Below are 27,684 nucleotides of genomic sequence, written 5' to 3' on the forward strand. Positions count from 1 at the left end.
AGTATTCTTTCCTGGCATGTGAACCAATTACATGGCTTTTTTTTTGACATTTTTCTACTGTTGCTCACTAGCATCTCTCCTCCTCCTTCCCCAGATCTCGCTATATCCCAGTATTCCTGTTTGCAAGAAGAGGCACAAACCCTTGTAGGTGAGGAGGGCAGCTCCTCTGGCTATTATTAAGCAGAATCTGGTGTTATTCAAACATGACTTGTGACACACACACACAGAGCAGAGCTTTAGGGTAAATCGTGCTGAACTCAGTTATGTTTTTGTCATAGACAGAATTAAGCTTTCCCTTGGTAATACGTAGACTGTGCTTTTCTGTTAGAGGCTGAGTAGCTGTCCCAGCAGCAATAGCACTAAATCCAGGGGAAAAGTCATGCAGCAGAGAACATGCACTCTCAGAGCCCGGCTCCATGGAGCAATAAAGAGGGTGGCAATGGCACTCCAAATCCATAAAGCAAAATAAAGTCATTTTTACTCCAAAAGAAAGGGAGTTTTACCTGTGCAGCCAAATGGTGAAGACCTAATTCTGGCAGGCAGCTCCTCAGCATTAACAAGACCTTGGTGACAGGGAGAGAAGGGTAGGCATTCAGAGGAGTTTATTCTTGCATTTGGAGAAAGAGGTAGATTATCTGAACCACAGGATGAATTGTCTTGTGTGCAGGGGCTGTTCTGGGAGGCTGATTTTTGCTTTCCTTTTCTTGTTTAAAAACAAGAACAGCACTGAAATGTTAAGGTAGGAGTGTGTGAAGAGGTCTTTGGGCACTAGGGAGGGGGTGGTTGTAAAACTCATATAAAACTCAAGAAAAATTTGCCAGATAAAACACTATGTGAAGGCATTGTCAGCCATTAGAAAGAAAACAGAGGCTGAGACAGACTTACAAGGCACTTCTGTGACAAGGTAGAAGCCAAAGATCAGCAGGACATGTTTGCTCTGGCTGTGGACTGCACTCACATGCTGCTGATGTGAAGTCACAGGGCTCAAGCAGCTTTCCCAGATGCTGGGGTAGTAGGGACCTGAGGATCTCCACCTTTTCCCCCTTACAAAAAAGTGTTGGATTTACTCAGGAAATTACAAGGGGTGCAGCCCCAGTTCCTTCCCATCCCCAGATGTGGCACTGGGTCTCCCAACACACTTGTGGCCATGGGACTGTGTGGCTCCTGAATGGGATGTGATTGGATCTGTCGGGGACACAGAGGTGGTCCAAAAATGCTTTTATGAATTTCTTCTTGCTGTCAGTCTGCATTCAGCTCTTTGGTGCTTCTGTTTGCTCTTGAATGTAGACCAAATCTCATGTAATTATGCAGTGGTCAGAAAAAGGTAGGGCCCAAATGTTTGTTTCCAAATTGATTAATAAATAACACTGCTTTTAAAAATAAATGTACACTAAATAACACAGAGGTGTTCAGTGCAAACCAGAAAGAGTCTCTTCCACTATATTATAGCAAAATAACTCTCAAGAGGTTCAGTTGATGGAGAACTGATATTTGTATGTGGTGACAGCAAACGTCCCTCGTCTGCTTTCTTCTGTCCCTTTCTCTATCTCTCACAGGCAATGTGCCAGAATATGGGGGACCTGCACGTGACTGGGCCTCTGAAGGACATGAATTTCTCTGTTCCAGAAGGAGGGGGAGTGCGCTTCATTTACCAGGTAATCAAATGTCTCTTGGTAGCCAGCCCAGTCAAAACCCTCATAGTTTGCACACACTGACCTTATGCGCACTGTTGTTATCTGTGCTGGTGGGAAGAACAGTCCTCTGAGAGGATCTGAATTTAACTTTGACTTCCTCTATCTGGGAATTCAAGAGTCTGCATGCAAAAAACATCAGACAGTCCCTTCTCAAACACATTTTGAGATGATATCCAAAGGCAGAGTTTAATAAAACCAGTATTCCTAGAGAATGGGTTTCCATGTAACTTGTGTCATCATTTTCCTTCAGCTCTGAGGTTTTCTTCCCAAAGCCATAGCCACAGAAGGACAGATCAAGCTCCCAGGCAAATGGAGAATGTGTGTCATTTTTTTCCATTCCCGTGCTCAGACAAAGCCTCTTCCTAAGCAGACGTTTGCTTTGGAAAGAAACCACAGTTGGGATTTCCTGAAGCATTCAGGAAATAATGTGAAAACTCCTCTCTTGAGGATCAGAAAAGAGCAGATTTGTTTGAGCAGACTCTTGGAATATCATTCCCTCAGACAAGTATACTGTTGGCCACAGATTTTAAAGACACAAAAGCATGGAATTATCTTGATTATAGTGAAAATGCTGAAAAAAGGGGATGATTTTTCCCTCTGTTTTTTCCTAATTCTAGTTCACATCTGAGCCACCTGCTGTGAGCTTCCGAGTGACTGGTGAAAAAGATGGAATAATTGACATTGTGCCAAGGACAGGCATCCTGTATCTCAATGGGTCTCTGGACTGGGAGACCAAAGCAGTGCACAGACTGCAGGTAAAAACTTGGTGAAAAATAGGAAGGGAGGGTTATTCATATTCACCCTTTTTTGGTAAACCTGAAATTAATGGAAAACTGCTGAAATTACAAATTCTTTCCTTTGTCTATGTTGACAGGCAGCTTTTCATTTTTAATATTGAGCTTTGCTGACTGGCACATGGTTTTTATAGTTCTGAAACTATTGCAGGAAAATGCTCCTTAACACACAAAAGTTATTTTGAGAAAACAGAAATTACCCTAATGCCAACACCAATACTTTAGTTCTTCTAATATGACGAGAACACTTGACTGGAAGTGAAATCTGGCCCATGAATGAGGTTAGCTTGTTAACCTTGAAGACTGATTGGGTGAATTCCATGGCTGAAATGGGAAAATTAGCTATTGTAATCTTTTTATTACGATTATATTCTATTTAGTGACAAATGGTGTGAGTAAAAACCACAGAGGCACAGATCTAACCTCTATTAGATAACAGCAGAAAGTTTGTTTTGTATATGTTGGAGGCTATTAGATTAAAAAGCATTCTGTGTTTGTCCTGCTGTTACGCTCTTTTCATAAGGGTGTCATTGTAAACACTGTTGGGAGTGGGACAGTGGGTAGGCGATCTTTTGTTCTCAGTGTACTGTTGTGCCCTTATTCTGTGTCAAAAATGGTGTTGTCTTATTCTGAGGCACAGGCAACTGAAAAGGTGATTGTGAGAGAATCAGTATCTGAACAAAGAACATTATGATGTTTCAGCTAGCCTTAGCTATCTTTATAAAGTCCAGCACTTCAGGTTTAATGGTTTCATGTTCTCAGCTTTAAAGCACCCTTGAAATGGAATTAGAGAGGACAATTTTCTAGCCCCAGAACTTATTAACCTAAACATGGGAATCCTTTACAGACAAGTAATGACAGAATTGAAAAATGATACTTGGTTAGGCATAGTAACTAAGGCATAATAACACATTTCCCAACAACAGTCAAAATAATAGACATAAATAATCATAATTTGTTCTATTATATGCTAACAAAATTAATTCTGGCAGACATAATACATTCTTGGTGCTTTAAGGTCAAAGAAGTACAAAAAATAAGTCAAATTGTTTGGAATGAAAATGCAATCAATCAGAACTAGGAATCAAGTTTTCTTTACAAATCCGTAGATCAGTCTATTTTCAGGTTGATATTTACAATAGCACACTTGATTCTGCTATATCGTGTTGGGTTTTCTCCCTGTTCTTTGGAAACTATCTATTTCTATTTAAAGAAGGTGTGTAGTCTAAGCTGTTCAAGAATACAAGTAGTCTGCTGAGACTGGAAGTGGGAAAATTGTCATCAGAAGTAGGAGTAAGTTATTTTGTTCTGTTGGCAATATATACTCTGGCAAATCATTATCAGTGAGCTACACCACAGTATATACCTTGTAAAAGGAGCCACCCAGTGATGACTCTCACCAGATTTGCATCACAGTAAGAAGGACTTAGCATTTGACATCCTGATGTTCATTTATGTCATTTAACTTATATACATGAAAATATTTCTTTGCTTTCTTTTTTTTGTTTTCTTTCAACTCAAGGTAGAAAGCTTGGATGAAAATGGAAACACAGTGAAAGGTCCATGTGCTGTTACAATATATGTGGAGGATATCAATGACAACCCACCAGAATTTGACCAGATGAAGTATACTGGAGTAGTGAGGCAGAACTCCCGTCCAGGTAATTGTCATAAGAATTAAATATTATAGTTAATGTGAAGCTAGGTAGATTAGTTTAATTATATTTCCTGACATCTTCTTCATCAACTGGTCTTCATGACTATTGGGAAAATACTAAGCAGAGCTGGTGAGGGGGCTACCAGGGTAGGGTGTGGGATGATACACAGGCAGTGTAACCTCTATACACAAGCATCGTTTACTACGAGAGATACATAACTTTCCATAAGCTGCCTTCCTAGCTTGAGGGCTCTGCTTGGATGGACTACATGTGGAGGTTTCTGTCTCCTCTTACTGCTGTTTCCTCTCTAATCCAAACAGGCAAGCCCTTCATGTATGTCCACGCCACTGACCGTGATGATCCTACCACTCTCCATGCACAGCTGGTGTACAGCATTCTTCATCATTTTCCCAATCCTTATTCAGAAATGCTTTTCCAGATTGACAATGTAACTGGAGCAATCTCACCGAGTAGAATGGGTATGTAAAAAGATTCTTATTTGTCAAAAAGCAAGCATGAATTCCTGGGTGTACATAGGAGCAAAACAACAGCACAGCCTTCATGTTAAATTCTGAATAAATGTAGTCAGTGGGACATACTCCACTGAGGCCCTGGTTTTGGGGGAACTTTGTGTTCTACCAAATTCAAGGGAAGTTATCAGAAATGGAGACTAGGATCTAAAAGAACATTGAGAAGAGAGGTAGATCCTCTGGCCCTCAGGACTACACTGACCCATGTCCTGGGATTTTCTCTTCCTTGAAATATAGAAACCCAAAAGCAGTAGCATGAAAAACACAAAAAAAACTCAGCTGGCCACATGATCCCAACTGAATTGCAATGGTTTAAAACTCCCTGTGTCTTCTGCTGGGCTGAACAGGAGTGCGTAACTGGAGTGAGGGATGTTCAGTGATGCATCTCCACAACATGAGACCACAGCAGAGAAATCTCATACAGTTATGTTCACATGATGCTGTGCTGCATTGTGCAGAAAAGCCAGAGGAAATGGCTTGCTAAGATTTGTCACAGAGGCCAATCTACGGAGTGAGTATGGAGCAGATGAAGAAGCATAGTGCATGTAGAAACAGTGCTTATAGTACCATGGACAGATGACCCATCTCCACAGCCTCTGCTTCACTTCACTTGGCTCTTTGCTCTGTCTCTAGGCTCTTATTACTTAGATCCTCAAAAGCAGGACACCTTCACACTCGTCGTCACTGTGAAGGACATGGCAGGAATGACAATGAATGCTTTCACCAGCAGCACCGATGTGATCATCACTGTGAAGGAGAGCTTGTGGAAAGCTCCCTCCATCATTCACATCCAAGAAAACTCAACCCAGGCCCACCCTGTCAATATCAGCCAGGTAGGGCCCTTGACCGTGATTCCTCTACCTCTCCTCAGTGCCTCATGGCGTTGTTTTTTCACAGCTGACTGTGAAGGTGTCCCCACTGCACTCAACACCAGGCTCTTCAGAAACACTTTGGTACCTCCCTATTATTTTTTGTTATACGGTATCCTTTGGGAACGACCTCTAGTTGGTCTCGTTAAATTATTGTTAGTGTGAAAGTGAATAGTTTGAATACAGTCAATGTAAACATTAGAGTGACTGGACTTTGCCCTTCAGTTTGGAGAGGCTGTCAGCACTGCCTTTGTGTGAGAGCATCGCATAGATAGAGGAAACATTTGGATAGTTTTGCTACAGTGTGATGACTGGAGGAAAAAGGGTACTTTACAAGGCTACCTGGCACAATATGGAAGATAAAGCTCTTGAGACATCCCAAGGGAGCTCCCAGACAGTTGGGACCCTCTGTGGAGGTGCCACTCTTCTCTCCTAATGGGATTCTTTGAGCATTTCCAGCCTCACTCTAACACCATGGACCCTTCAGGCTTTAGGCAGACCAAGAGCTAACCCGCTGAAGGTTATTCAGAGGTTAGCTTCTTCTATCCATAGAACAGTCTGGCCGGGGGTCATCTCCACTCCAACCCTGGACCAAGGAAGCTCTGCTGTGACCAGTTTGGTGTGATGCAGCACACCTGCTATATCAAAAATACCTTGGCAGGACTGATGCTGTCCTTCGGCATCCTGCATTCCCATGGTATTCCTCTTTTCACAGTGCAAATACAAAATACTTTGCGGATCACTGTAGACCAATAACAGTGTACATACATTGGCAATTATCAACTAACGGGCCAGCAGCCTTTCAGAAATGTTTGACTTTGAAAAATGCCTTGGCACTGACACCCAAATGCTGTCACACCTTGGACATGGCAGGAATCCTCGAATCCTGTTTGCAAAAGTAATTCACTCAATGTTATTCCCATTGGCCTCAGTGTCTGTCTGAGGCAGTCCAGAGGGAAAACAGGTGAAAGAAAAACTAATATGCAATGGTGCTCCTATTCAGAGGTCACTTGCATCTAAATTTCCCATGACAGCCAATGACAAGTGGTTTCTGCATAGGGGAAAATGAAATGCAGTTCCTGCAATATAGTGTATATATAAAAGCCCCAGCAATACTGACTCCATTAATTTGGAAGTCTGTTTACTGCATTTCATTTTAAATCTGAAACACCCCACTAAAGATACTTCATTACAGACTTTGATTCATATAAAGAGCACGCAGACGCATTTGTGCCAATAGGTACCTGGTATTAGTTTTGTTGTTCCACACCTCTGAATTAGGTAAACCAAAACAACAGGCAGGAAAATACAGTGTAAGGAGATGGAATAAATTAGTTTCAAGACATTCAAATATATATAATGCTTTTTTCTGGTGTACCACCATTTAGCTCCACATCCCAAAACCCTTCCATAAAAAGATAAATGTTGTAGCCCACCTGGACAGCTGAAGAAACTGAGGTAAAATGGCTTGAACACAACAATTTAGAGAACAGAGGTGGATTATCAGTTTGGTTTTCTGCAGCTCATCCCAAGTAACTGCCTAACTGTTAGTTTTCTGGTTTCCGAAGCTAACAGGAATGCAGTCTTTTCTGTTTGTGGTCCAGAAATGATCTTTGTTAAATCTCAGTCTGCACTTCTGACTTCCTATCCTGACTCATTTTTGTGGGCTTAGGTGCACTCAAATGAGCAAGATGTAATTTATGACATTTTTGAAAAAGAAAAGCTGCCCCGGCTCCCATTTTCCATCGATCAGAATGGAGTTATTTACGTGACCGAACCGTTGGACAGGGAAGAAAAGGATACTGTAAGTAAATACACAAAACCTCACCAATGGGAGAGACCGCAGCAGGAAGCTGTTTATTGGTGTGGGACTAAATTCAAGAAAGCTCACTAGAAAAAAGTAAAATCTTTGTTTCTTGTCATTTCTCTTTGGGAATGACTTGATAGATATGACAGAACATTCACCTACTACACTGCGAACAGCCTTCAGTTTAGTACCCTACAACATTTCTTCATGCATCTGGCAGTAGTAATCACTGCCCACAGTGTATGTATAATGTACAATGCAGACAACCATGGCAGGGTTGTAGATGCATGAGCAAGAGGTAGATGATGGCATTTGTGAAGGACAGGAGATTTGGATGTTTTATATCTATTCCAAATCCCAGGGGCCCAGGGATCTTTCCAGAGCGGAAGCGGAGTTTAACTTTCAGTTGCAACTGGGAAGTTAACCCATCCAGGGGCCTTTTAGACAGAAACACCTCTGTCGCCTTTTGTTATTTGAGGAACTTTGGGCACAGAGATTAAATATGCTGGAGGAATCCTACTTCTGTATGTGACAGATGAACTTGCAAAGTGATGATAATGAGGTATTTCTGCTTTTCTTGTATTGTTGTGAGAGCAAGTTCAAAGTGCAGTGAAGTATTCAGGACTTAAAAATTCTTTTGAGATCTCAGACTTCAGACGCTAAGGGGTGATGGAAGAGTTCTGAGTTAAACAAAGTGAAAATACTGAACAAACATATAAGAATACTTCATTTGCATGGAGCACTCCATAGCTACACATTTACATGCACGATGTTGTCACACTGGACATTCAAAACATCTAATCTCAATATTCTTATTGCAGTATAATTTCTTTGTGGTCACAAAAGATAACAAGGGAGAACTGGTGGACAAGCCTCTGCAAATTCATGTGGCGGTGGAAGACATTAATGACAATCCTCCTGTGTGCCAGAAGGCCCTCACTGTAATTGAAGTTCAAGAAAATGAAGGTGGAGGTAAGAAAACAGCTTCTAGTCATTTATGCATCCTTCTAGCCCTGTTATTGTTTCCAGCTGGGTGCATATAAAGCTAGAAGTTTTGATCCCAAAGAGTAAAATGTAGCTGTCCTAGATGAATGTTTTCATGTGCAAATAGCCTTGTTTTCACTTCAGGAATTCATGCTGAAATGGTTTCATTAACCTGAGAAAAGCAGACCCAAGACCCCCACTTAAAAAATGCTATTCCATTTAAAACGTAAAATTCCATTTTCCACAACCACAGTTTTGGACAACTGCATAGAACGTAAAAAGAAAAACACACCTCTCTTTACTAATATCATATAATCTGTCCCCAAGCCTTCACATCAGTTATCTGGTTTCAAGGCTGAAGTATCTATTGTTAGAATCACTTCTTCGATCAAAACACATGGCCTAGTCTTTTTGGACTGTTCCAAGCCCAAAACAGCTGGTTGGGATGCTAAAAGAAAATCTCCCAGAAGTCAAATAATTGTATCCTTTGCAGTGTTTTCCATGCAGTTGTATTTTTATTGCCCCTCTACTCTTTGCGTTGATATCACTGCTGTCAGTATGTACTTCTGTAAACGACCACTGACTCTCGTCTCTTCTCTGCCACAGGAAGTAATATTGGCACCCTCTTAGCTACGGACAGGGATCAGGAGGACACCCTTAATTCTCGCCTGCAGTACAAAATTGAAAGTCAGGTTCCTGATGTTCCTGCAAGTAATCTGTTCTTCATTCAGCAAGATACTGGGATTTTGCAGTTAACTGGCCGTTCATTAAGCAAGGGCATTGCATCCAACTATTCTTTGAAGGTGCTGGTGACAGATACAGGTACGTAAATGCCTTGAGATATATATTGGAAAATAATTATGTTCAGGAGTATCAGGAGATGAGAGGAGACCGGGAGGATTCACTGGAGAGGCATTAGCACTGAAAGCTGGCTTGCTCTGGCATGGTACTGCCTTGTTCTTGAGATGCAGAGAGGTTAATCATGATTCATAATACAAGTATGGAAGGAAACCAGCTCCAGGGTAGAGCATGGCTAAATTGGGAAGCTTGTTAACAAGTACTCCAGTAAGAGATTTCCTTCCACAAGGAAAAAATGTTGAAGAGATCATGATTGTGGTTTTCCCCAAATATTTTTCAAAGTCACTTAAAGAAGAAAATCAAGAAATTAAACACAGATGTTCAGAGAGTCCAGATAATGTATTTTAAAAGATTAAAAGCTGAAATTAATCTTCAAAAAGAATCTTGTCGATTCTGTAAGTTCCCAGAAGTCTTCTGTGGTTCACTGAATGGAAAGGAAATCAAGCCCCATACTAAACCTTAAAGCTTAAAGCTTTGTGCTGGAGTCCTCATAGTCAGGCAAAACTTGTGGATGGAGGAACTGGTATGTAAAGAAAGTAGTGTGACATATCTGTATGTGAAATGGCATCATTTAGGCAGATGATATGAAAACCTTGCACAGGGAGAAGCTGGTGATTTGCTTTGGTTACTAATTTGAATTTCATCCAAACGGATTTGTTTAGAATATTCCTTAACTTCCAGCTCACAAAGTGCATCTGTAAAACACCAAAATCCAGCTACATATGAATAGCACGTAACCAGACAGAGTATTCTTTTAAAATCACAAACCCCCATTGCTATGGGTGTCCTTTCCCAAGTAGCACATAGATTTACATAGAATTAAAATTTAATGCAACTTTAATGAATAAAAATGGGTGTACTGCCTGATGACCCACCAAGAGGGCAAAGTAGCATAACAAGCTGGGGCTTACTTTTCAACATGCAGAAGTAATATTGAGAATGCTAACCTAATTCATAGAATCATAGAATCATAGAATAGTCTGTGTTGGAAAGGACTTTCAAAGGTCATATAGTCCAACCCTCCTGCAATGAGCAGGGACATCTTCAACTAGATCAGGTTGTGGCCCAGAGCCACATCCAGCCTGGCCTTGAATGTCTCCATTATCACTCTGGTAAAGGGATATGATGAAAAAAATGAGGGAAATTAAATGAAACAGGATGGGACAATGCTGAATGAACTGGGAAAGTGAATAGTAAGAGAGTGAGGTTGTCACTGACTAGGAGATATTGGAGACCAAGTGCTTCTTACAACAGCAGGACTTCGATTGGATCGGGCAATTTGGCAGTGCTCACTTTTGCTCACAGTGAACCCTTTCAAAGGAAAGTTATTTTCAGCAGAAGGACTGCAGTGACCCGGTTTGTTCTCTTTCCATGCAGTATTCCAAACAATCTGTGACGTGCAAATACATGTCATCGACATCAATGATCAGATTCCCATCTTTGAAAAATCAGATGTGAGTATTTTGAACACCATTCTTGATGTCCCAATAGCTTTTGACGAATGTTTGAGCATACGTTCATGTCTATTGAATGTCAGTGGGAAAATAACCATATACAGAACAAGTAACAGCAATCTACTAGAGAAAATAAAGGGAAGGTATTGCTGCAAAGCCTGCATATAAATTCTATCTAGAGAGTGAACAGTGGGACAGACTCATAGTTCTAAAATATAAGGTAATATTTCAGTGGAAAACTATGTGTGCAGAAAGAAATATTTCCATTAAGGCAGTTTATTCCAGAAATAGAAGTTCTGGAGGGAAAGGTGGAAGAAAAGGCTTTGAAATTAAATAAAGTAGCTAAATGGAAAAAAAAACTAACGTCTCCCAAGTTCTATTCCAAAACCTATATTAATGTATCCAGAAAACACATAGGTGAATGGAAAACAAAGGTTCTATTTTCTTTAACCAGAAACAGTGGTCCTGTGATCCATGCCCAAATGCATACCCACTGGCCCTTGGTTACAGAATGGGTGTCAGGCTCTTGTCTCCTTCTCTGGTGGAGGTGCTGGCATCTGGAAGAGATACCTGCAAACCTTCCATGACTTCTGCCTGCTGGCCTAAGCCTCCCTGCAGGCACTGCAGTGGCTGAAGTATCTACATTTAGTTGCGTAAGCTACAGCCACATTTACAGGCAATATAGGGCTCAGGAGAGATGTCTGGTCCATCAGGTGTCGATGTCTTCTTGGGGAATCTGTGGTGGTTTTGGGGCTTTGCTGACTGCATTCATTGCCCAGCTCTCTGTTGATGATGACAGGAGCTTGAACACATGCAGACTAGCAGGTTGTTGATTTTCTCACCTCAAGGTCCAGGACTTGATTTTAAGATGAGACTGATGGGTCAGGGCACACATCAAACAGAGTAAATGGAGCCGGGCTGCTAATGTTGCAATGGCCTATGGTGCATGGAGCAATTCAATATTTAACAATCAGTGGCTATGGTGATTACTGGGTACAGAGGAGCTGTACTATCACTACTGCTGTGAGAACTGCATGAACATGGAGTGGTTTCAACGGAGGAGGTAAAGGTTTGGGACTGTTGGTCACTGTTCACCCATTGACAGATATCTCATCACCTTTGATAAATGTATGGCTAAAAAGGGGGATATAGCAACTTTGCAGAGGCCCAGCTTGCAGCTCTGGGTTCCCATGGGCAGTGAGGTAGCTCACATGTATTGATTGCTGTAGGGCACTTTACTAATGCTTTAGTACATTTTTCTGACCCGGATATGTCTCTGCTGTGAAGTGTACCCACTACTTCCCTCTCTCACACAGCTGCTCTGGGTCAAAATACATCTGTGCTTGTGGGTCACAACCTTGGTGTAGCACTCAAGTTTTATCTGCAGATGGTGCTTGGTGTGTCATGTTTCAATGATCTCTTTTTCCTCAGTATCACAATGTGACTGTTGCAGAAGATCTCCCAGTAGGAACAGTGATACTAGAAATTAAAGCTACCGATGGAGATGAGCCCGGCACAGGGAGCTCCTACATCATTTACCAAGTGAAGGAAGGAGATCCATATAACACGTTCTTCATAGAAACAGATTCTGACACAAAACAAGGGTTTGTCAGGATTAACAAGGTAAATAGAAGGTTTTATTCTTCTCCTTTATATATATATATATATATATATATATGTATAAATATGTAGCTGGCTCTTCTGCAGGCCCTTTCTCCAGCAAAGCAGGCTGTGGTTGATGAAGTAGATCTTGATGCACCATCAAGAAAAGAAAAGGCATTATTTGATTTTGCAACAGCATTTCTCTAAATGAGAAAGCCAGCTAAATTCTTCCATGGGCTGTGGTTGTGGTGGTGGCTTGTCATGGGGCAGATCCTCCTCCCTGCTGGTGGCCTGGGCTTTTGTGGTGGGAGATGCAAATGATACCAGCATGTCTCAATGTCAGGATGGAGAAGCAGTGTGTTCCTGCTGAGGCAAATGTTAACTGGGACAAAGCCAAGGTCAGAGCATGCTGCAGCAGGTGATATATCCCACATGTTGAAAGCTGGAGAACACTTTCTCTGCACCCATTAATTTCAATAGCAAAAGTGAAATCAGCCTTCTCAAAGGTGCTTGAACTATGGGTCCAGAAAGCCTACCACTAATTTTTCAAGAGGTGATGTGTTATTTGCATTCGGTTCACCTGCTGCCAGCCAGGCCAAGCGCAGCATTTGGTGGACCTTCTTCAGGCTCAACCTCAGTGTCTTTTTTTTCCCAAGGAGGCAATTGTGAGAAACTCCACAATGTAACAACCCTTACACAACTTTTGTCACCCAAGACCTTCTCATACAGAACTATAAATACAATTGTTGTAATCAGGATATAGTTATTGAGCTTAGTCAGGCAGGTGGCAACATTATTAGGAAAGGCAGTTGCTGAGGAGGCCTCCAAATCGGCATATGGTTTCATTTAAATTGACTGTTCCCAGTGTCATTGTGCTTCTGACAGCTCCCCCTTATTTAATCTGTGTATGAGATGCAGTCTCCCCCCTGAAAAGAGGGGGACTTTGTAGTTTCCCGTGGGAGCTCCCCCCGACAGTAGGGCCATTGCTTAAAGCACCTCTTTTCTTTCCTGATTTATCTAGGCTCTTGATTTTGAAACAGCTCCAGTGTACAACCTGGTGATCAACGCCACAAACCCCGAACCTCTGGTGTCAGGCGTGCAGTACAATTCAAGCTCCCTTGCCCTGTTTAAAGTATTCGTAACAGATGTGGATGAACCACCCAGTTTCCATGAGACATTTTACAAAGGAGAAGTGTCTGAAGATGTTCCTGTCAATACGCTGGTCATGACGGTGGAGGCCTATGATCCTGAGGGGGATACTGTACGGTAAAAAAAAGTGACCATGATTTATTTATTAGATTTAGAAAATTGTTCTGAAAGAGACACAAGGAAATCACACCCAGCATTTGACAGCAGGAAAAGACTTTTACAGAAGTCTTATCTCCTAGAAGAAGGTGGAGGAGTGGTGGGGTGGTGGCCAGTGACCCACTTGGAACAGACTGCTGGGCGGTGCTTTTCTAACCAGGGCCCTTTCTGTGCTGTGACAAGCATCAGCCAGTAAGACCCCCAAACCAGGAAACCAAAAGGGCCAATATATGTCTCCAAGGAAAAGGCAGAGCTGGTCTGAGATTAACAGGGTTTCCAGATCCATAATGTCTTTAACAGATGAATGAAGCACATACTGCTTACCCCCAGGAACCAGTAGGACAGTAACTTCTTTTCATGTTCTACAGAAACTGGACTGTGGAAAACAGAGCTTTTTCTCCACCAAAACACACAACCTGCAGTGAAGCTCAAGTCTGTCATCGACAATTAATTAATTTTCTTTTTCAATTGCCAAAGACAATATGCCTGCTTCCACTGTGGATGCAAAGCTCTGTGACAGGCAACTCCTACGCTTGTGAGGGGGGTGCAAAACCTCAAACTGGTCCATTCAGTGGCTCAATGACATGTTGTATGGTTAAGTCCCCTTGAGTTCCTGCCAGCTCATGGATGCACAGTGCTGTGTTGCACAGTGTAAATGTACCTTACACAGTAAAGCCAGATAAAAGTATTATCTGTGGCTCTTGCTGCAAGATTCCCTGCTGGGATGCTGAGCAAATCAACCCAAACCAAACAAGCCTTGAAATCTTACTAAAATTCGGCAAAACACCAAGTAGTTAATGGACTTGCAGAATATGACTGTTAGGCCTCCCATGGATTTTTATTCCCAGAGGTTTCTCATCTGGCTTTCTACTTTCCCCTAGCTTTTGGGAACTTAGCATGTTTGGCCTCTTGTCAAACTGGTTTGAAAGTGAGCCATATAGTCCAGAAGCTCTGGGAGATAATGACAGATGACAGGAATTCATACATACACAAACCACATTTCTGCTAAGAAATAGGTTAAAGGGCATAAAATAAAAAGTATAAAAAGTAAAAGATGTACAAGCATGTCAACATGCTGTTTCTAATGCAAGGGGTACTGAAAGAACAAAAACATTGAATGAGAAGGTCAGGTCACATCTACTCAAGCAAATGCCTGTGCTTTACTGGGTCATATGTTCGTGGTTAAATTTGTACAAGTAAATACCCAGAGACCTTGGGGTTTTTTAAACAATAATATAAAGGCAATTATGTGGCAATGTTTAAAGCACTCTCTGTTCCAAGGCTAACCTGATTCAACTATAGGCTGCTTAAGACTGGCAGCAGATAACCACTGGAGTCCACCTTGGGGTCCAGGCCCCTTGCTGATCCAAAAAAGGATGCCTGCCTCTACTGCTCCCTCTTTCCCCCAGGCTTTGGCTTGTGCCCCAATGAAAACCAAGATGTGGGCGATGTAATGGGGAAAGAGAGACATGGGGTTGGAACAGAGAGCACTTTTGGACCAAAAGCTCAGAAGGTTGTAGACTTTGCAGTCAGGACGAAGGCTGAGTTGCAGTACACAGGCTGAAGGAGTGGTGGTGTTGCCCTGGTTCTGCTCTCACTCTCAATAATTTTGGCTTCCCTTCCACTATCTGTATTTCCTCTTTGGTTGTAGTCAAATCAGGACTCTTCAAGAACCCTCTCTTCAAGCACAATTCTGATCAAGCCTAAAATCAATGAAGAAGTGTTTGCTTTGTCAGCAACTTTTTGATTTGGAATAGTAGATGTGATTTTTTTCCTATTTCTTTCCAAAGATACTCCTTAGAAGGTGATGTGAGGAAATGGCTGAGGATTGATTCAACCACTGGGCAGGTATACACTGCTTCCACTTTGGATCGAGAACAACAAGCAATGTACACAGTCGATGTTGTTGCATCAGAGTTAAGTAAGTGATGAAACAACTACATATGCACACAGAAGAATCTCCTGCTCTTAACTGCTTTATGAGGAATTATCATACTTCCCATGACTAAACTCATGAAATTACAGGAACATGTAATGTAGCCTTAGATGTTCATATTTCTTAACAATTTAACTTTCTTAAAAGAAATCTTGATATTGTAGATAATGAGGGTTAAAAGAGGTTTCATGAAGTTAGCTATCATATTTGCTTGAGTCACACAGCACTCTAGCCTAAAAAAGGCTAGAATTACTTCAGTGTTTTCAGCATTAACATTTTCTGCCACTTTTTTGCTCTATAGCTATAAAAATTTTAGTCTTTATTATAGGTATGTTTAGGCATCCTGAAAGCATACCTGGAGAGCAACTTGCAACCTTGTACAGAATTTTACTTTATTATGAATAAAACTGTACACTAGTTAGTCTGAAATATATTATGGCTACTAGTTCCAGCCGTTAGAATCTTTCAAAAAGTCCATCTGGGGAGATGTCATTGTGTGATTTACATTTAACAGGTTAAAAACTCTAGACTATATCTGATTGAATTAAGTACAAATCTAGAGTTCCTTTATTAAAAACAGATAAACAACAATACTGGCCACTGTTTTTGGAAATATGGGTAAAGACGCATTTCCTGTATGTCAGGAAAAAAGAATGCTTCCTTCAGCACCACGATAGAGTGGGGCTGTTCCTGCAGGAACAGGTTGGAGAAATGACAGGGCTCTGTAAGTTCTTCCTGGGCCCTGTGTCTAGGCCTTAGGCAGAATATTGACTTGCATTTCCTATCTATAGAAGAGATATGGGAAAGCTAGGCAGTTTGTATTTAAAAGTCTCCAAAGAGCACTGGTCACCTTGGATGTGACCACTTACCAGATGTAATGCTGATGTGGCCTCTTACTGGATACGATGGTCTATCTGCCTCCTTTCACTTGCTAGTTCTATAGTTAGCAAAAGCAGCTGGCATGAGTCCCTTAGGGTGTCCTGAGACCTTGCCTCTGCAACCTGCAGACAGAATCCCACCTCCCGCTGCCTGCCTGACGGTGTACCTATAGAATAGCTGCAAATGCAACAGCCCAGCCTGTGTCCAAGATGTGTATGCAACTTTGCATTATCTAACTATAATATCTAACTCTACAGATAATGCAGCTCAGAAATCTAAAACAACCTTGATGCTACAATTACTTGATGTGAATGATAACCCTCCTCAGTTAGCCATGGATTATACTAATTTCTTCTGCCACCCACTAAGTGGAGGAGAGAAAGCTCTGATTCAAGCTACTGATGCTGATGAACAGCATTATTATTCAACATTTACTTTTTCTCTCGTGGATGATATGAATACAAGAAATAGTTGGGAAATCTCAAAAGTCAATGGTAAGTTAATAAAGCTATTATTATAATAATATGGGACCCTTTAAGTACTCTGGCAAATATAAAGAAATATCAATTTCCTTTTCATTACTATTATTGTATATCCAGTATTCCATGTAGAAAAAAAACAGGTTGCTGAGAAATTACATGCATTTTGACACCTATTTAGTGAACACCTATGTCATGATTTTTTTCAAGACATTATATCCATCATGTTGCAAGCTAAAATTTCACTAGTACTTCCAGCAGAAGAAACACATAAGAATAAAATGTACCCTGTGATTAATGAACACAAATCACTTCTGCTATTGAAATAGAGCAGTTTGCAAACTGCCTATTTCTGACATTTCATGTGCAAAGGGAAGTCATGCCTCACGAAGTGGAGTTATTTGAAAGGGGGTCAGTAAGTGCCTGGATAAAAGCTTGGCCAATAGAGCCTGTCTGACTTCCTAACAGATACTTGATGAAATGTCCCATTACAGAAAACTGTGATTGTCGGGAACAAGTTTTGACAGGATAGATTGTAAGTTAAAAATGAGGAGCTGGAGTAAATGGTCAGCTCTTGCAGCAAAGGGAGTTCATGTATGGTTTTTCCAGAGTTTTTTGGGTGAATGAGTTAAGTTGGTTAGGACTTCTATGATTATGGGGGGGTTATTCTTGGTTTAAATGTGATACTTTCATCGTACTCTCCCTAATCAGATCTGGCCTGTTGTGGAAATTAGGAAGTTAATTCTATGATTGTATGATGCTGAAGGCCAGACTAGTTCCTTTTGACTTACTGTCTGCAAACCAATGACAACTGGGATGGGGGAAAACAGGAACTACCAATATGTACACAGCAGCCTTAAAAAACAGCATTTGCAGCTGGTGTGAATGTTGAGTTACATTTCTTTCTTGTACTGACATGAATGTTTCATTTCCTACTCACAGCTACTCATGCTTACCTCTCTCCGAAACATGCTAACTTTGAAGAGAAGGTGTATAATGTTCCAGTAATAATTAATGACAATGGAAAACCACCTTTGGAAGGAAAAGTGAATGTTGAAGGTACACTATGCACAGAACTGCTCACTTCAAGACAACAGTTGCTTTTATGAATAACCAAACTGGTTAACTTCTCATTAACCTCATGGCATTTCTTTTTGCAGTAAACATCTGCAAGTGTTCAAGTGAAAAGTCATGCTTTATTGAAGTAGAGCGTCATCATTCCTGGCCAACCGCTGGCCAGGCAATTGGGCTTCTTATTGGGGTCCTGCTCATCATTGGTATGTCAATTTTCTTGATTGATATGAAACGAGGTCTCTGGGATATGATGGTGCTGCTGCATTTCTGACACTCATTTGCCTGTTGGGTGAAAAGATGTCACAGATGTTGCAGAATAAGCAAAAGAGAGAGAATCTCATGATTGCGTATCATGACTTCTCCAAACTTGTAAGGTTTTGGTCATAGGAATAGCTTTATTTTACCTGTCCTAGATCGATGTACAATGACACAGAAAACAGCTACGACAGAAGAAACTGCTGCACTGGTAGCATATTATCACTTCATTGCTACCTACTGCCTTTTCCCTGTCAGGAAAAGGACTGGAGCCCTTAGATTATAGTGAAAATAATGAAGCATTCAGGGAGGTCATGCTTACAATGTCTGCACATGTAGCTTACAATTATGATTTCATCACCCATTTCACCTTCGTAGCTTTCCATTTTTTGTATGGATAATTGCTTTGAGTTGTGGGAATCTGGCATTTGCATGACCAAAGTACAGTTACATAGTTAAGCAGTAGTGAACAGTATTATGTTCTTAAAGGCATGAGCTGATGAAACTTTAAAAAATAGCTTAAAAGGTTTTCAGAAACAAGACAAAACCTTTTGGGGGGTATAGGATAGGACAGGACAAGATAGGATAGAATAGGATAGGATAGGATATTTCTGTTGGAAGGGACCTACAATGATGGTCTAGTCCAACTCCCTGACCAATTCAGGGCTGCACAAAATTTAAAGCATGTTGTCAAAGGCATTGTCCAAATGTCTCTTAAACTCTGACATACTTGGGGCATCAACTAGTTCTCTAGGAAGCATGTTCTGGTGTTTGATCACCCTCTTGGTAAAGAAATACTTCCTAATATTCAATCGTAGTCCATTTATTCTTTAACTGTCTTGCAGTAGTATGATCTTCTCCGTAATTTTTCCAGGAACTGAGGTTAGACTAACAGCATGTAGTTCCCTCAGTCTTTCCTCATGCCCTTTTTGCAGATAGGAATAACATTGACTACTTTCTAGTCAGCAGGGACTTCCCCAAGATTCTCAAGACCTTTGATAGATGATCGAGAGTGGTTCTGCCACAGCTAGGCTCCTTCAGTATTCTTGTTATCAGTGTAAATGCAAAAGTCAATAAGGATGGGATCCAGCTCCCTAGGAAGTGAGGATCAAGAAGAATTCAGTACTCAGTCCTGTGTGATTTTTGAATGTGACGGTCACAAGAGCCAGGCTGGGAAACTATGACTCAGCTGTAGAGAGGGGAGGAAGCATGAAAAACCCATGGAAAAAAATCAAAGAAAAGGAATTAAATATGTTACAGACCTCATATTTGAAAGAGTCGGATTAAATTAGAGGATAAAAGAGAAAAAAACATGACTTATATAAGTTAACATTAGCTCAATTCTAAAAGAAGAATGAGCCTCCGAGAACAAGTTCAGTACCTAAAATGACAAAACCAAAGCTCTGTGTTGATTTTCTTTTGTAATACACAACCCCCTAAAGCAAAAAAGTGCCAATACATATGTGATGCATATGTGTGTGTCTTTTGAAGAGAAAAAGAGAAAAAAAGTCAGTGAACTTAAAATAGAAGAAGCCACACTCAGACTATGTGATTGACAGAGAAACCCCTCAAACTTCATCTTTAGCATCTCTGTTCAAGCTTCTCACATCATCTAATTCTGCACAATGTCTTATTCTGATCCCTCACTTAATTTAGTGTCACATTTAAGTGAGAATTATGTTGGATAACTGACTGAAATGTTTTCATTACAAGAGATCTGGTCAGCTTCAGAGAGCACTGCAAAAATTGTTACTGCTTTATGACTTTTTAAAAATACAGTGTATGCATGTAGCTCATAAAGGAATTTAGAAATGAGAAGAATCTAAAAATTTTATGAAATCTGGGGAAATTACAAACATTGAGTTTGGCCTTGAAACTCAGAAGATATAATCATAAAACCAGCCATCTCCTTGGGGCCTGACACCAGAATGAATTCCTGCATGAACTAAGGACTCTCTCAGACCTCAGCATCTTTTGTTCCAAAAGCAAGGATCCTTTGCAGTCTTACTTTCTGTAAAAGAGACACAGAGCATAGACACTGGAAAACAAAATACAGCACAACAAAAGAATACACCCCAAACCCAAAGCCAGTCCTTTCTGATGGGAGAAACCCTTTCATTGAGACAAACTGTGTCTCTCCTGGAAGATGTTTCTCCCACTGAGAAGAGGGTAGAAGAATAAATTTCACATGGCAGATACTAGGCATGTTCCTTGATTAAGTACTCAGATACCACAAATATGAATGTGAAATGTGAACTGCTACAGAATAGATATTCAGAGAATGAATGGGGCAAGGGAGTAGCTGAGCATTCCTATAGACTTTAGTAAAGGAGCAACGAGATGTTGAAAGTGATATGTAATCTAACACTGAGAGGAAATAAATTTACATACAATGTAGCAAGGTCATAATGTATTTAAAAGACCAAATGGAAATATATACATTAAATATGCAGATTTGATGTGTATATACACACATATATATGTATATATGCATTTGCAGACATCTAAATGCCTTAGATTGGATATGGCAAGTGATGATAAAGGGTATAAATATTTCTATTCCAAGCCAGAAGAAAATTTCAATCATTCTTGGCCATAGGTGCATAAATCTCTGGGGTCCATCAGTTATTCCTAACAGATACCAAGGACTTCCAAAGGAACAATTTTGCTGTCAGCTACCTCAGCTTTGCTGCAGCAGAATTGCTGTTCCAGTGGGGAAAAAAAACAGGGATTACAATTCAAGACAAACATGACAAATCACTGCTCAAGGGGAGAAGGGCTAAAAAAGACACTTTGCCGTCTGTTCAGATCCTAGAGGAAAAGCTCTTTTTTGGGGAATGTCTCCTGCGACCTGAGGTATATGATCATGGCCAAGAAGTGCCTCAGGTCACTGCTGGTCCAGCCCTGCATGATCATTCCCCAAAGCTGTTGCTTCTGTTTAAGAGATAAAGGAGTATGGATATTACAGTGTGGGTGTCAGATCCGTTGCTAAAATATATTTTCCCTCCACTGACAAGTGCCTTCTGTTTTTTCAGGTTTTATTGTAGGGGGTGTGTTTTTTCACATGAAATACAAACAAAAGAATGAAGAGAAGAGCCATCAGAAAGATGTAAAGGATAAGTCCGAACTTGATAGGCTGGCTTAATGACTGTTCCATCAAGAGACAAAAATGCCCTTTGGGTTGGGAAGGAGTGAGATTTGAAGCTCTCAAAGCCCAGAAGAATGCAATCACAAACTGAGGATACAAACATGCAAAAGCAGGCTCCCAGCGCTTTATCCTCACTTTTGTAGTTAATATTATTCAGTCATGAAAGAAAAAATGTACATACACTTCAGCAGTGGCCATTAATAAGAATATCAGCTTTGACTGAAGTGTTAACTCATGACAACTCCAAATGCTGAGCTCCTGCAAGGATCAATACATGGCACCAGCCTTCTTTGTTTGGCAAGCTGAAGTATGCATACACTTTCCAGAGGACTGTTTTATATAACTGGACATCTTTGTCTTTCTGTCTCAGTGAGTTACTGAATAGCAGAATGGGGAATAAAGTCCTGTGCTACATTTGAAGATGTCCCATGAAGCTGCAGGAATCTCTCTGACTCTCAACGAAGGAGATCCCAAACTTACTGCAATCTGTGATCTTCCCTGGGTATTGCCTCCTTATGTTATGCTGGTGAATTTGTACTAGCAATATTCACTGGCAATGTGATATTTCTGTTTTTTAGTTTTGAAATCCACAGAGTATAACCAGTTTGTGAAGCACAAACTTTCTTACAGTTTCTAAGTTAAAAAATGCACTCTGAGTCATGTGTAACTGGGTAATGTGCTGATTTATCATACTGGTGCAAATATTGTTCTTGCCTCCTACACATTGGATAAGAATAAAAACGTTCTTTAAAGGTTTTAATGCCTGCTTATTTCATAAAAATTAAAAAAGGAAAAAAGAGTGCATGAGAGCAAACCGTGGTCATATATTGAATTTGACCCTCGGTTTCCTATAACAGATTAAAAATGGCTCTCAGGACAGAGTGATACATGCCCAGCTGATTCAAGATGCAATGATTGCCAGAGGCACTTACAGTAAAATGTATTTGAGCCAGGATGACACTCGGAGAAGGAAAGCCTTTCTCCTGACAGCATGCCTATAGAAGGGCATTTCTGGTGACAGTTTGAGGGAGGCTTTTCTTTTAAGCTATAAATAAAAGCTGACAAATATTGTGTTAAACTGAAAAGACAATATACTTCTGCAAACACTGAAGCAAAGGTCATATGGAAAAGAGTATGCTTGTTTACACAGGATTTTTTTAATAGCTTTTGCATGCAGCACAGAACTAGAAAGAAAAGGGCACTTTTTTGGTAGCATTGCATTATAATAGGTTTTCCTAGAGTGCTGCCAGAAAAAAATTTGCTTTTGGGCTTCAGTGACACAACCCAATTGTTGTACCTCTTACCCCAGCTTCCTCAGCTGCTGGAGCTCTGTTATTTGCTGTGGGGCTCACTGCTGGAATGTATTTATTTTATGATGGGAATGCAATCCATTATATTTGGAAAGTATGACATTAAGTTACGTCAGTGTGTCCAGGCATCAGGATCAGTATATTGTTTTATAAATAAAGGAGCCAAAGTTCAGGAGTTGTTGTACTTATGTATACCAACACAGCTTTATCTGAAGACAGGGAAAATGTGCAAAAATTTCACTTTGTTTTATCTCCCTGACCTTTCTGCTTGCTATTTTTACTCAAAAGCATCTCCTATTTTCAAAAGTTTCTTTTCTGGAGAAGGATATATTAAAAAGTCTTATTTACCTATATTCATGGCTGTTTGATAGCTGGCCTTATCCCTTCCTTTAGCCTACAGAGGCATTGCCACAGTTTCTTGTGTCTCATGGGGTAATGCACTGCGCCATCTGTCTAGCCGCCCCCTAGACAGTGAATAGCAGAGCTTCTAGGACAAACACAAGCCTTCCCACCTCAGTGTCTTGAGCACATCTTCAGTCTCAAAGACTCCCAGCCTCAGTGTGTCAGGGGTTAACCCTCCTGCAGGTATTACTCTACCAAATGTGGTTCACGTATGGTAGGAGAGGTCTGAATGGAGCTGCCTTGGGATGCTCCTTCTCCAGCAGCTGCCTTGGGAAAGCATCTCTAGGGGCAGAGCACATTTCCCTTTGCTGCTGCAATGACTTCCAGACAGCCCACACTCCTGCCTGCAGCAGAGCATAGCCAGGGCCTGCAGCACCCTGAGGCCTTCACCCCATCTGCACCCCCTTCCCCACACCACTTGCCCAAATTTCCCTGCACTCAAGGGATGTGTCATGTTCATGCTTGCATGGGCATTACCTAAGCAATGCAGCTGCTAACGAGCCTGCAGCTGGAGTATGATGGGCTTCTTAGTGCTTCTTAGTGTTTCTTGTACTGTGCAATAGTCCTACCCTCAAAAAAAAACCAAACCCCCAAGCAAACAAGCAACAAAAAGAAAAGAAAGAAAAAATAAAGCCAAAATATTTCCAACCCTGCCACAAATATTCCCATTTTCTTCACCCCCCTCCTGCCTGCTCACCAGCCAGGACTTCACCCTTAGCCCTCTGAAGCTTTATTTAACCCAGTACTCCATCGATTCAGTCTTTCGGGAGCCAGACAAAAGCTCTCACCCAGCCTTAACTGTCCCCCAGCAGCAAACTGATGCCCCCGGCCTCCTTTCCAGAGGACAAATTCAGTTTTCTTTGGGTCTCTGGAGAGGAAGAGAAGCAATATTTGTTATTGTTCCTTCCCACCATGCTTCCCACCGGCCTCAGCTGGTTCCCAGGTCCCTGCAGGACCAGCAGATACTAGAACGTTTTGCCTTTGTACGTTACATTTTGCTCTGAATCCAAGTTTTAAAGGATGAGCACTGCTTTTTGAGCTCCTTCAACTCCTGTCAATGTCTGTTAGCCACTGCATCCTCCAAAGTAGTTTCACTGACACTGCTTGGTAAAAACTAACAGCATATGAACTGCACTTTACACATGCATATGAACTGCACTTAAAACGTGAAAGTGTAAAGATATAGACAGCACTGAAAGCAGAAATTAGTCCAAACTTCCAAAAAATAGTTCTCTGAAGTTGGCCACATTATTTTTTTTTAAACAACTTTGAACTATTTCTTATATTCAGTTTGTATGCTTGAATAATAGGTATGGCATACCGGCATGATTTGCACATATACGTAATTCACTACAGACAAACTAGTAAGGTCTGCAAGCATTAAAAGTGAATTAGTGCTTTAAATGCAGGATACTTAACAGAAAATTGTAGAGAAGATAAAGCTTTCCTGCTTTATATCCACAGATTATCAGAACAACTTTAGACATTGGTAGCAGAAGGACAAATTTCGAAAACAGTGTTGATGGCTTTGGACTCCAGTTACAACCTTTCTGCCAAGAACAATATCACACAAGAAGTCCAGTGATGAAATCTGCTGAGAATATGTCCTCTGGCACTGTTCCTTTCCATGGCTCCTCCTCCAAGCATGCAACATCTCATTACAAGGTTCACAGATAGCAAAAAATATTTCAGTGCTTTCTAATTCTTTTGAACAAGATTAGAGACTTATCAGGGGTTTGATTACCTCCAGGATTGATGGCATACATTAATTAAACTGTCATTATGCCTATTTTCCAACGTTTTTGTAAATATAAACTTGAAAAGTACAAACAAGATTTTTACCTGGGTTTACAGAACAAACACCACAGAACGGCAGCTGTTGGAGGTGGGAAAAAGAATTGTCCTTAATCCATGTTTTGAAGTATGATTCATCAGCTCTGCTCACACGGTCAAACGCACAAGGCTGCATCCATCACATAGAGCTACTGCTGTGACTATTAGTAGGGATGAAGATAAAGCAGCCAGCGGTGGCATGGGGAGGGCTGCGGGCCAGCCGTGAAGATGGGACTGCAGTGCCAGCCAGGCTCCTGGAGCCAGCAGCAATCACAGAGGGACAGACCCCCAGACGTGGCGAATGCAGGGACACATGAGTCTTCACAGTTGCAAAACGGCTCTATAGTGAGCTGTGCTCTTGCAGTAGGCAGGCACCCACCATGGGTGTGAAACTGACTAGTAAAGGAGAATTGGTTTGGGCTGAAAGAGGATGGATGCTCTACTAGTCCCTCTGGGTAGCAGTGAATCCTAGATGCACCTCACCAGGAGTTTGAGAAGACTTTACTTTTAAAACCAAAACAACACCACCAGAAAAGAAAAACCAAAATCAAAACAGATACACACATTTATTCTTGGTGTTATCTCCTGCAGATTTGCCAGAATTGTGTGCTGAAATTAGTTAATTGCTTGTGCAAACTAGAGCAAGGAACCACACAATCCATAATTACTACTCCTTCTAGAACAGACCTCTCATGCCTAGTCTCTAAATGTCATTTTAATTGCATTCACCCTCTCAGAGACATCCTCCTTCCCTATGGGCTGACTTTGGGCCTTGAACTGAGGATGCAGAAATCTGCATCTTAAACTACAAGACAAAGTCCTAGAGCTACAAAGACAGGATGTTCCCATGTTCTGTGGACAGAACTCAGAAAAGGCAGGCACCTCAGCCTGCAACCAAAGGGTTACAACGGTGCACACGCACACCCCGCAGTGCAGTAAAATACCATGGAAAAGTTCAGAAAGATGGACAACATCATCATGTCAAGGATCCTAAGCCAGGAAAAACACTTCCAGTTTTTTTAATTGCATATTCCAAAAGTAAACCAGAAGATTAAAGGCAAACCAGCAGCAGATCTTTGAACTTGTTGCTGAACAGCATGTTCCCCCACTGATAGTGAAAGACTGTATGTACAGTGTAAGGATATGAACTACTCGAGCCTGTTCTGTTTACAGCTTGGGGGCCAGAGATAGGCAACATGTAAGGTTGCAAAAGGATATTGCCATAGATGAGCTCAAGGGGAAGAAGTGTCGTGCATTTGCAGTTAAGAAGATGACAACTATTATTGCCATGAGCCTCATGCATACTTACATCCAGTTCATCTGGTTATGATACCAGTATCATAAGTAGATTCCTTTTGCCATTCCTAAACCATTCTGTAAGATGCATGTTAATGCTGAATATGGTCAAGAAATGTTTTTCCACAACCTCCTCTCCCAGTACACTGCTAACTCAGGGCTAACACCTAACTTGCATGTCCAGTAGGGGAGTGCAGGCCTAACATGTCATTACTGGTTCTCAGAAATGGGGAAGAAGAATAGAAGCTGGAAGCAAGAAAGAGGGGTACTCTGTCTCTCATGCAATAATCCCATTGCCAGCTGAAGAGCTGGGGTCAGCAGCCAGTTGCTAACAGACAGCATGGGCATACCTTCTGCTGTTTCTCCACCTGCCAGAAACAGCCTCCTTGAAGACTTCACACCCTGAGGTCCTCATTGCTGAACTACATTCCGACATTTGAATTATTTCTCTTGCTTGGCAAAACCAAAATGACACAACAGCTGAGCACACAAGACATATCCTCAGGTGAGATTCACAGAGGGTTTATTGCATCCCTCTGTTCAATGCAGCAAGCTCACATGTGCTGCTCATCCCTTCCTAGACAAGTGACTTGGCTGTTCTTACACAGCTCTGAAAGACCATTGCGGGAAGGCAGTAGAGGACCAGCACTAAATAGACTGAAGCCAGTAAAGGTTTGCTGACTTGATTTACCTGAGTTACAACCCAAGAAGACTTTTGTCATGGTTTAAACCCAGTCAGGTAACTCGTTCACTCACTCCCCCCCCTTCTTTCCCTCCCCCTACTACCAGAGGGACAAACAGGAGAATCTAAAAGAATGCAACTCTCACGGGTTGAAATAAGAACAGTTTAGTAACTAAGGTATAACACAGATCACTACTGCTACCACCAATAATAACAATGATAAAGGAAATAACAAGGGAAGAGAATACAACACCTCACCACCAGCCGACCGATAACTCGCCCCCCTCAGCCCGACCAAGCACCGACCGATACCTCCTCCAACCCTGCAGTCTCCCAGCCCTTCTGGCTCACTCCCAGTTACCTCCTGGGCATGACGTGCTGTGGTATGGAATACCTCTTTGGTCAGTTTGGGTCAGGTGTCCTGTCTCTGCTTCCTCCTGGCTTCCCCTCCCCCCTGGCAGAGCATGAGGCTCACAAAGTCCTTGGCCAAACCAAAACATCGCTATCAGCTCTGTTCCCGAGCTGAAAGTCAAAACACTGCACTGCACCAGCTACCAAGAAGGAGAAACATGACTGCTACTGCTGAACCCAGGACAACTTTCAAAACCAATTTGTCCCAGCCAGCTGAGCAAACTAACAAGACTAACAAGTGCAATGTTGCTTTCAATCCCAAAGAGATGATGGTGGGAGAGCACCAGAGGGCAGAAGGAACAAGAAGGTAGCACCAAGCAAGACATGCCAAAAAATGAGAGCAGGAGAGTACTCTGAGCCCCAGTTGAAAACCTCCATGAGTGGCCATGCCTGAAGGCTGTGCAGCTTCTCTAAACCACCACTG

The 27,684-nt window shown here is 41.5% G+C and overlaps 1 protein-coding gene across 2 annotated transcripts in view; it reads left to right on the top strand.

The window, feature by feature from the left end:
• The window catches only part of CDH17 (cadherin 17), a 37,559-nt gene extending 15,477 nt beyond the window's left edge, over positions 1-22,082 (top strand). For both annotated transcript variants that reach the window (XM_061448087.1, XM_061448088.1), the window contains exons 3-18: positions 1,557-1,655; positions 2,312-2,449; positions 4,011-4,149; positions 4,467-4,625; positions 5,310-5,509; positions 7,218-7,349; positions 8,174-8,324; positions 8,943-9,158; positions 10,572-10,648; positions 12,080-12,271; positions 13,272-13,516; positions 15,346-15,476; positions 16,628-16,864; positions 17,792-17,908; positions 18,010-18,126; positions 21,214-22,082. In XM_061448087.1, the coding sequence (XP_061304071.1) occupies positions 1,557-1,655; positions 2,312-2,449; positions 4,011-4,149; positions 4,467-4,625; positions 5,310-5,509; positions 7,218-7,349; positions 8,174-8,324; positions 8,943-9,158; positions 10,572-10,648; positions 12,080-12,271; positions 13,272-13,516; positions 15,346-15,476; positions 16,628-16,864; positions 17,792-17,908; positions 18,010-18,126; positions 21,214-21,323 (2,460 nt within the window). In that variant the 3' untranslated portion in view covers positions 21,324-22,082. The remainder of the gene's footprint in view (positions 1-1,556; positions 1,656-2,311; positions 2,450-4,010; positions 4,150-4,466; positions 4,626-5,309; positions 5,510-7,217; positions 7,350-8,173; positions 8,325-8,942; positions 9,159-10,571; positions 10,649-12,079; positions 12,272-13,271; positions 13,517-15,345; positions 15,477-16,627; positions 16,865-17,791; positions 17,909-18,009; positions 18,127-21,213) is intronic.
• Positions 22,083-27,684: the final 5,602 nt, after the last annotated feature.

The sequence above is a fragment of the Pezoporus flaviventris genome, unplaced genomic scaffold, assembly GCF_033815535.1.
Source record: "Pezoporus flaviventris isolate CSIRO_AGI_PZ_B2104156 unplaced genomic scaffold, CSIRO_AGI_Pfla_v1 ptg000007l, whole genome shotgun sequence".
NCBI lineage: Eukaryota > Metazoa > Chordata > Aves > Psittaciformes > Psittacidae > Pezoporus > Pezoporus flaviventris.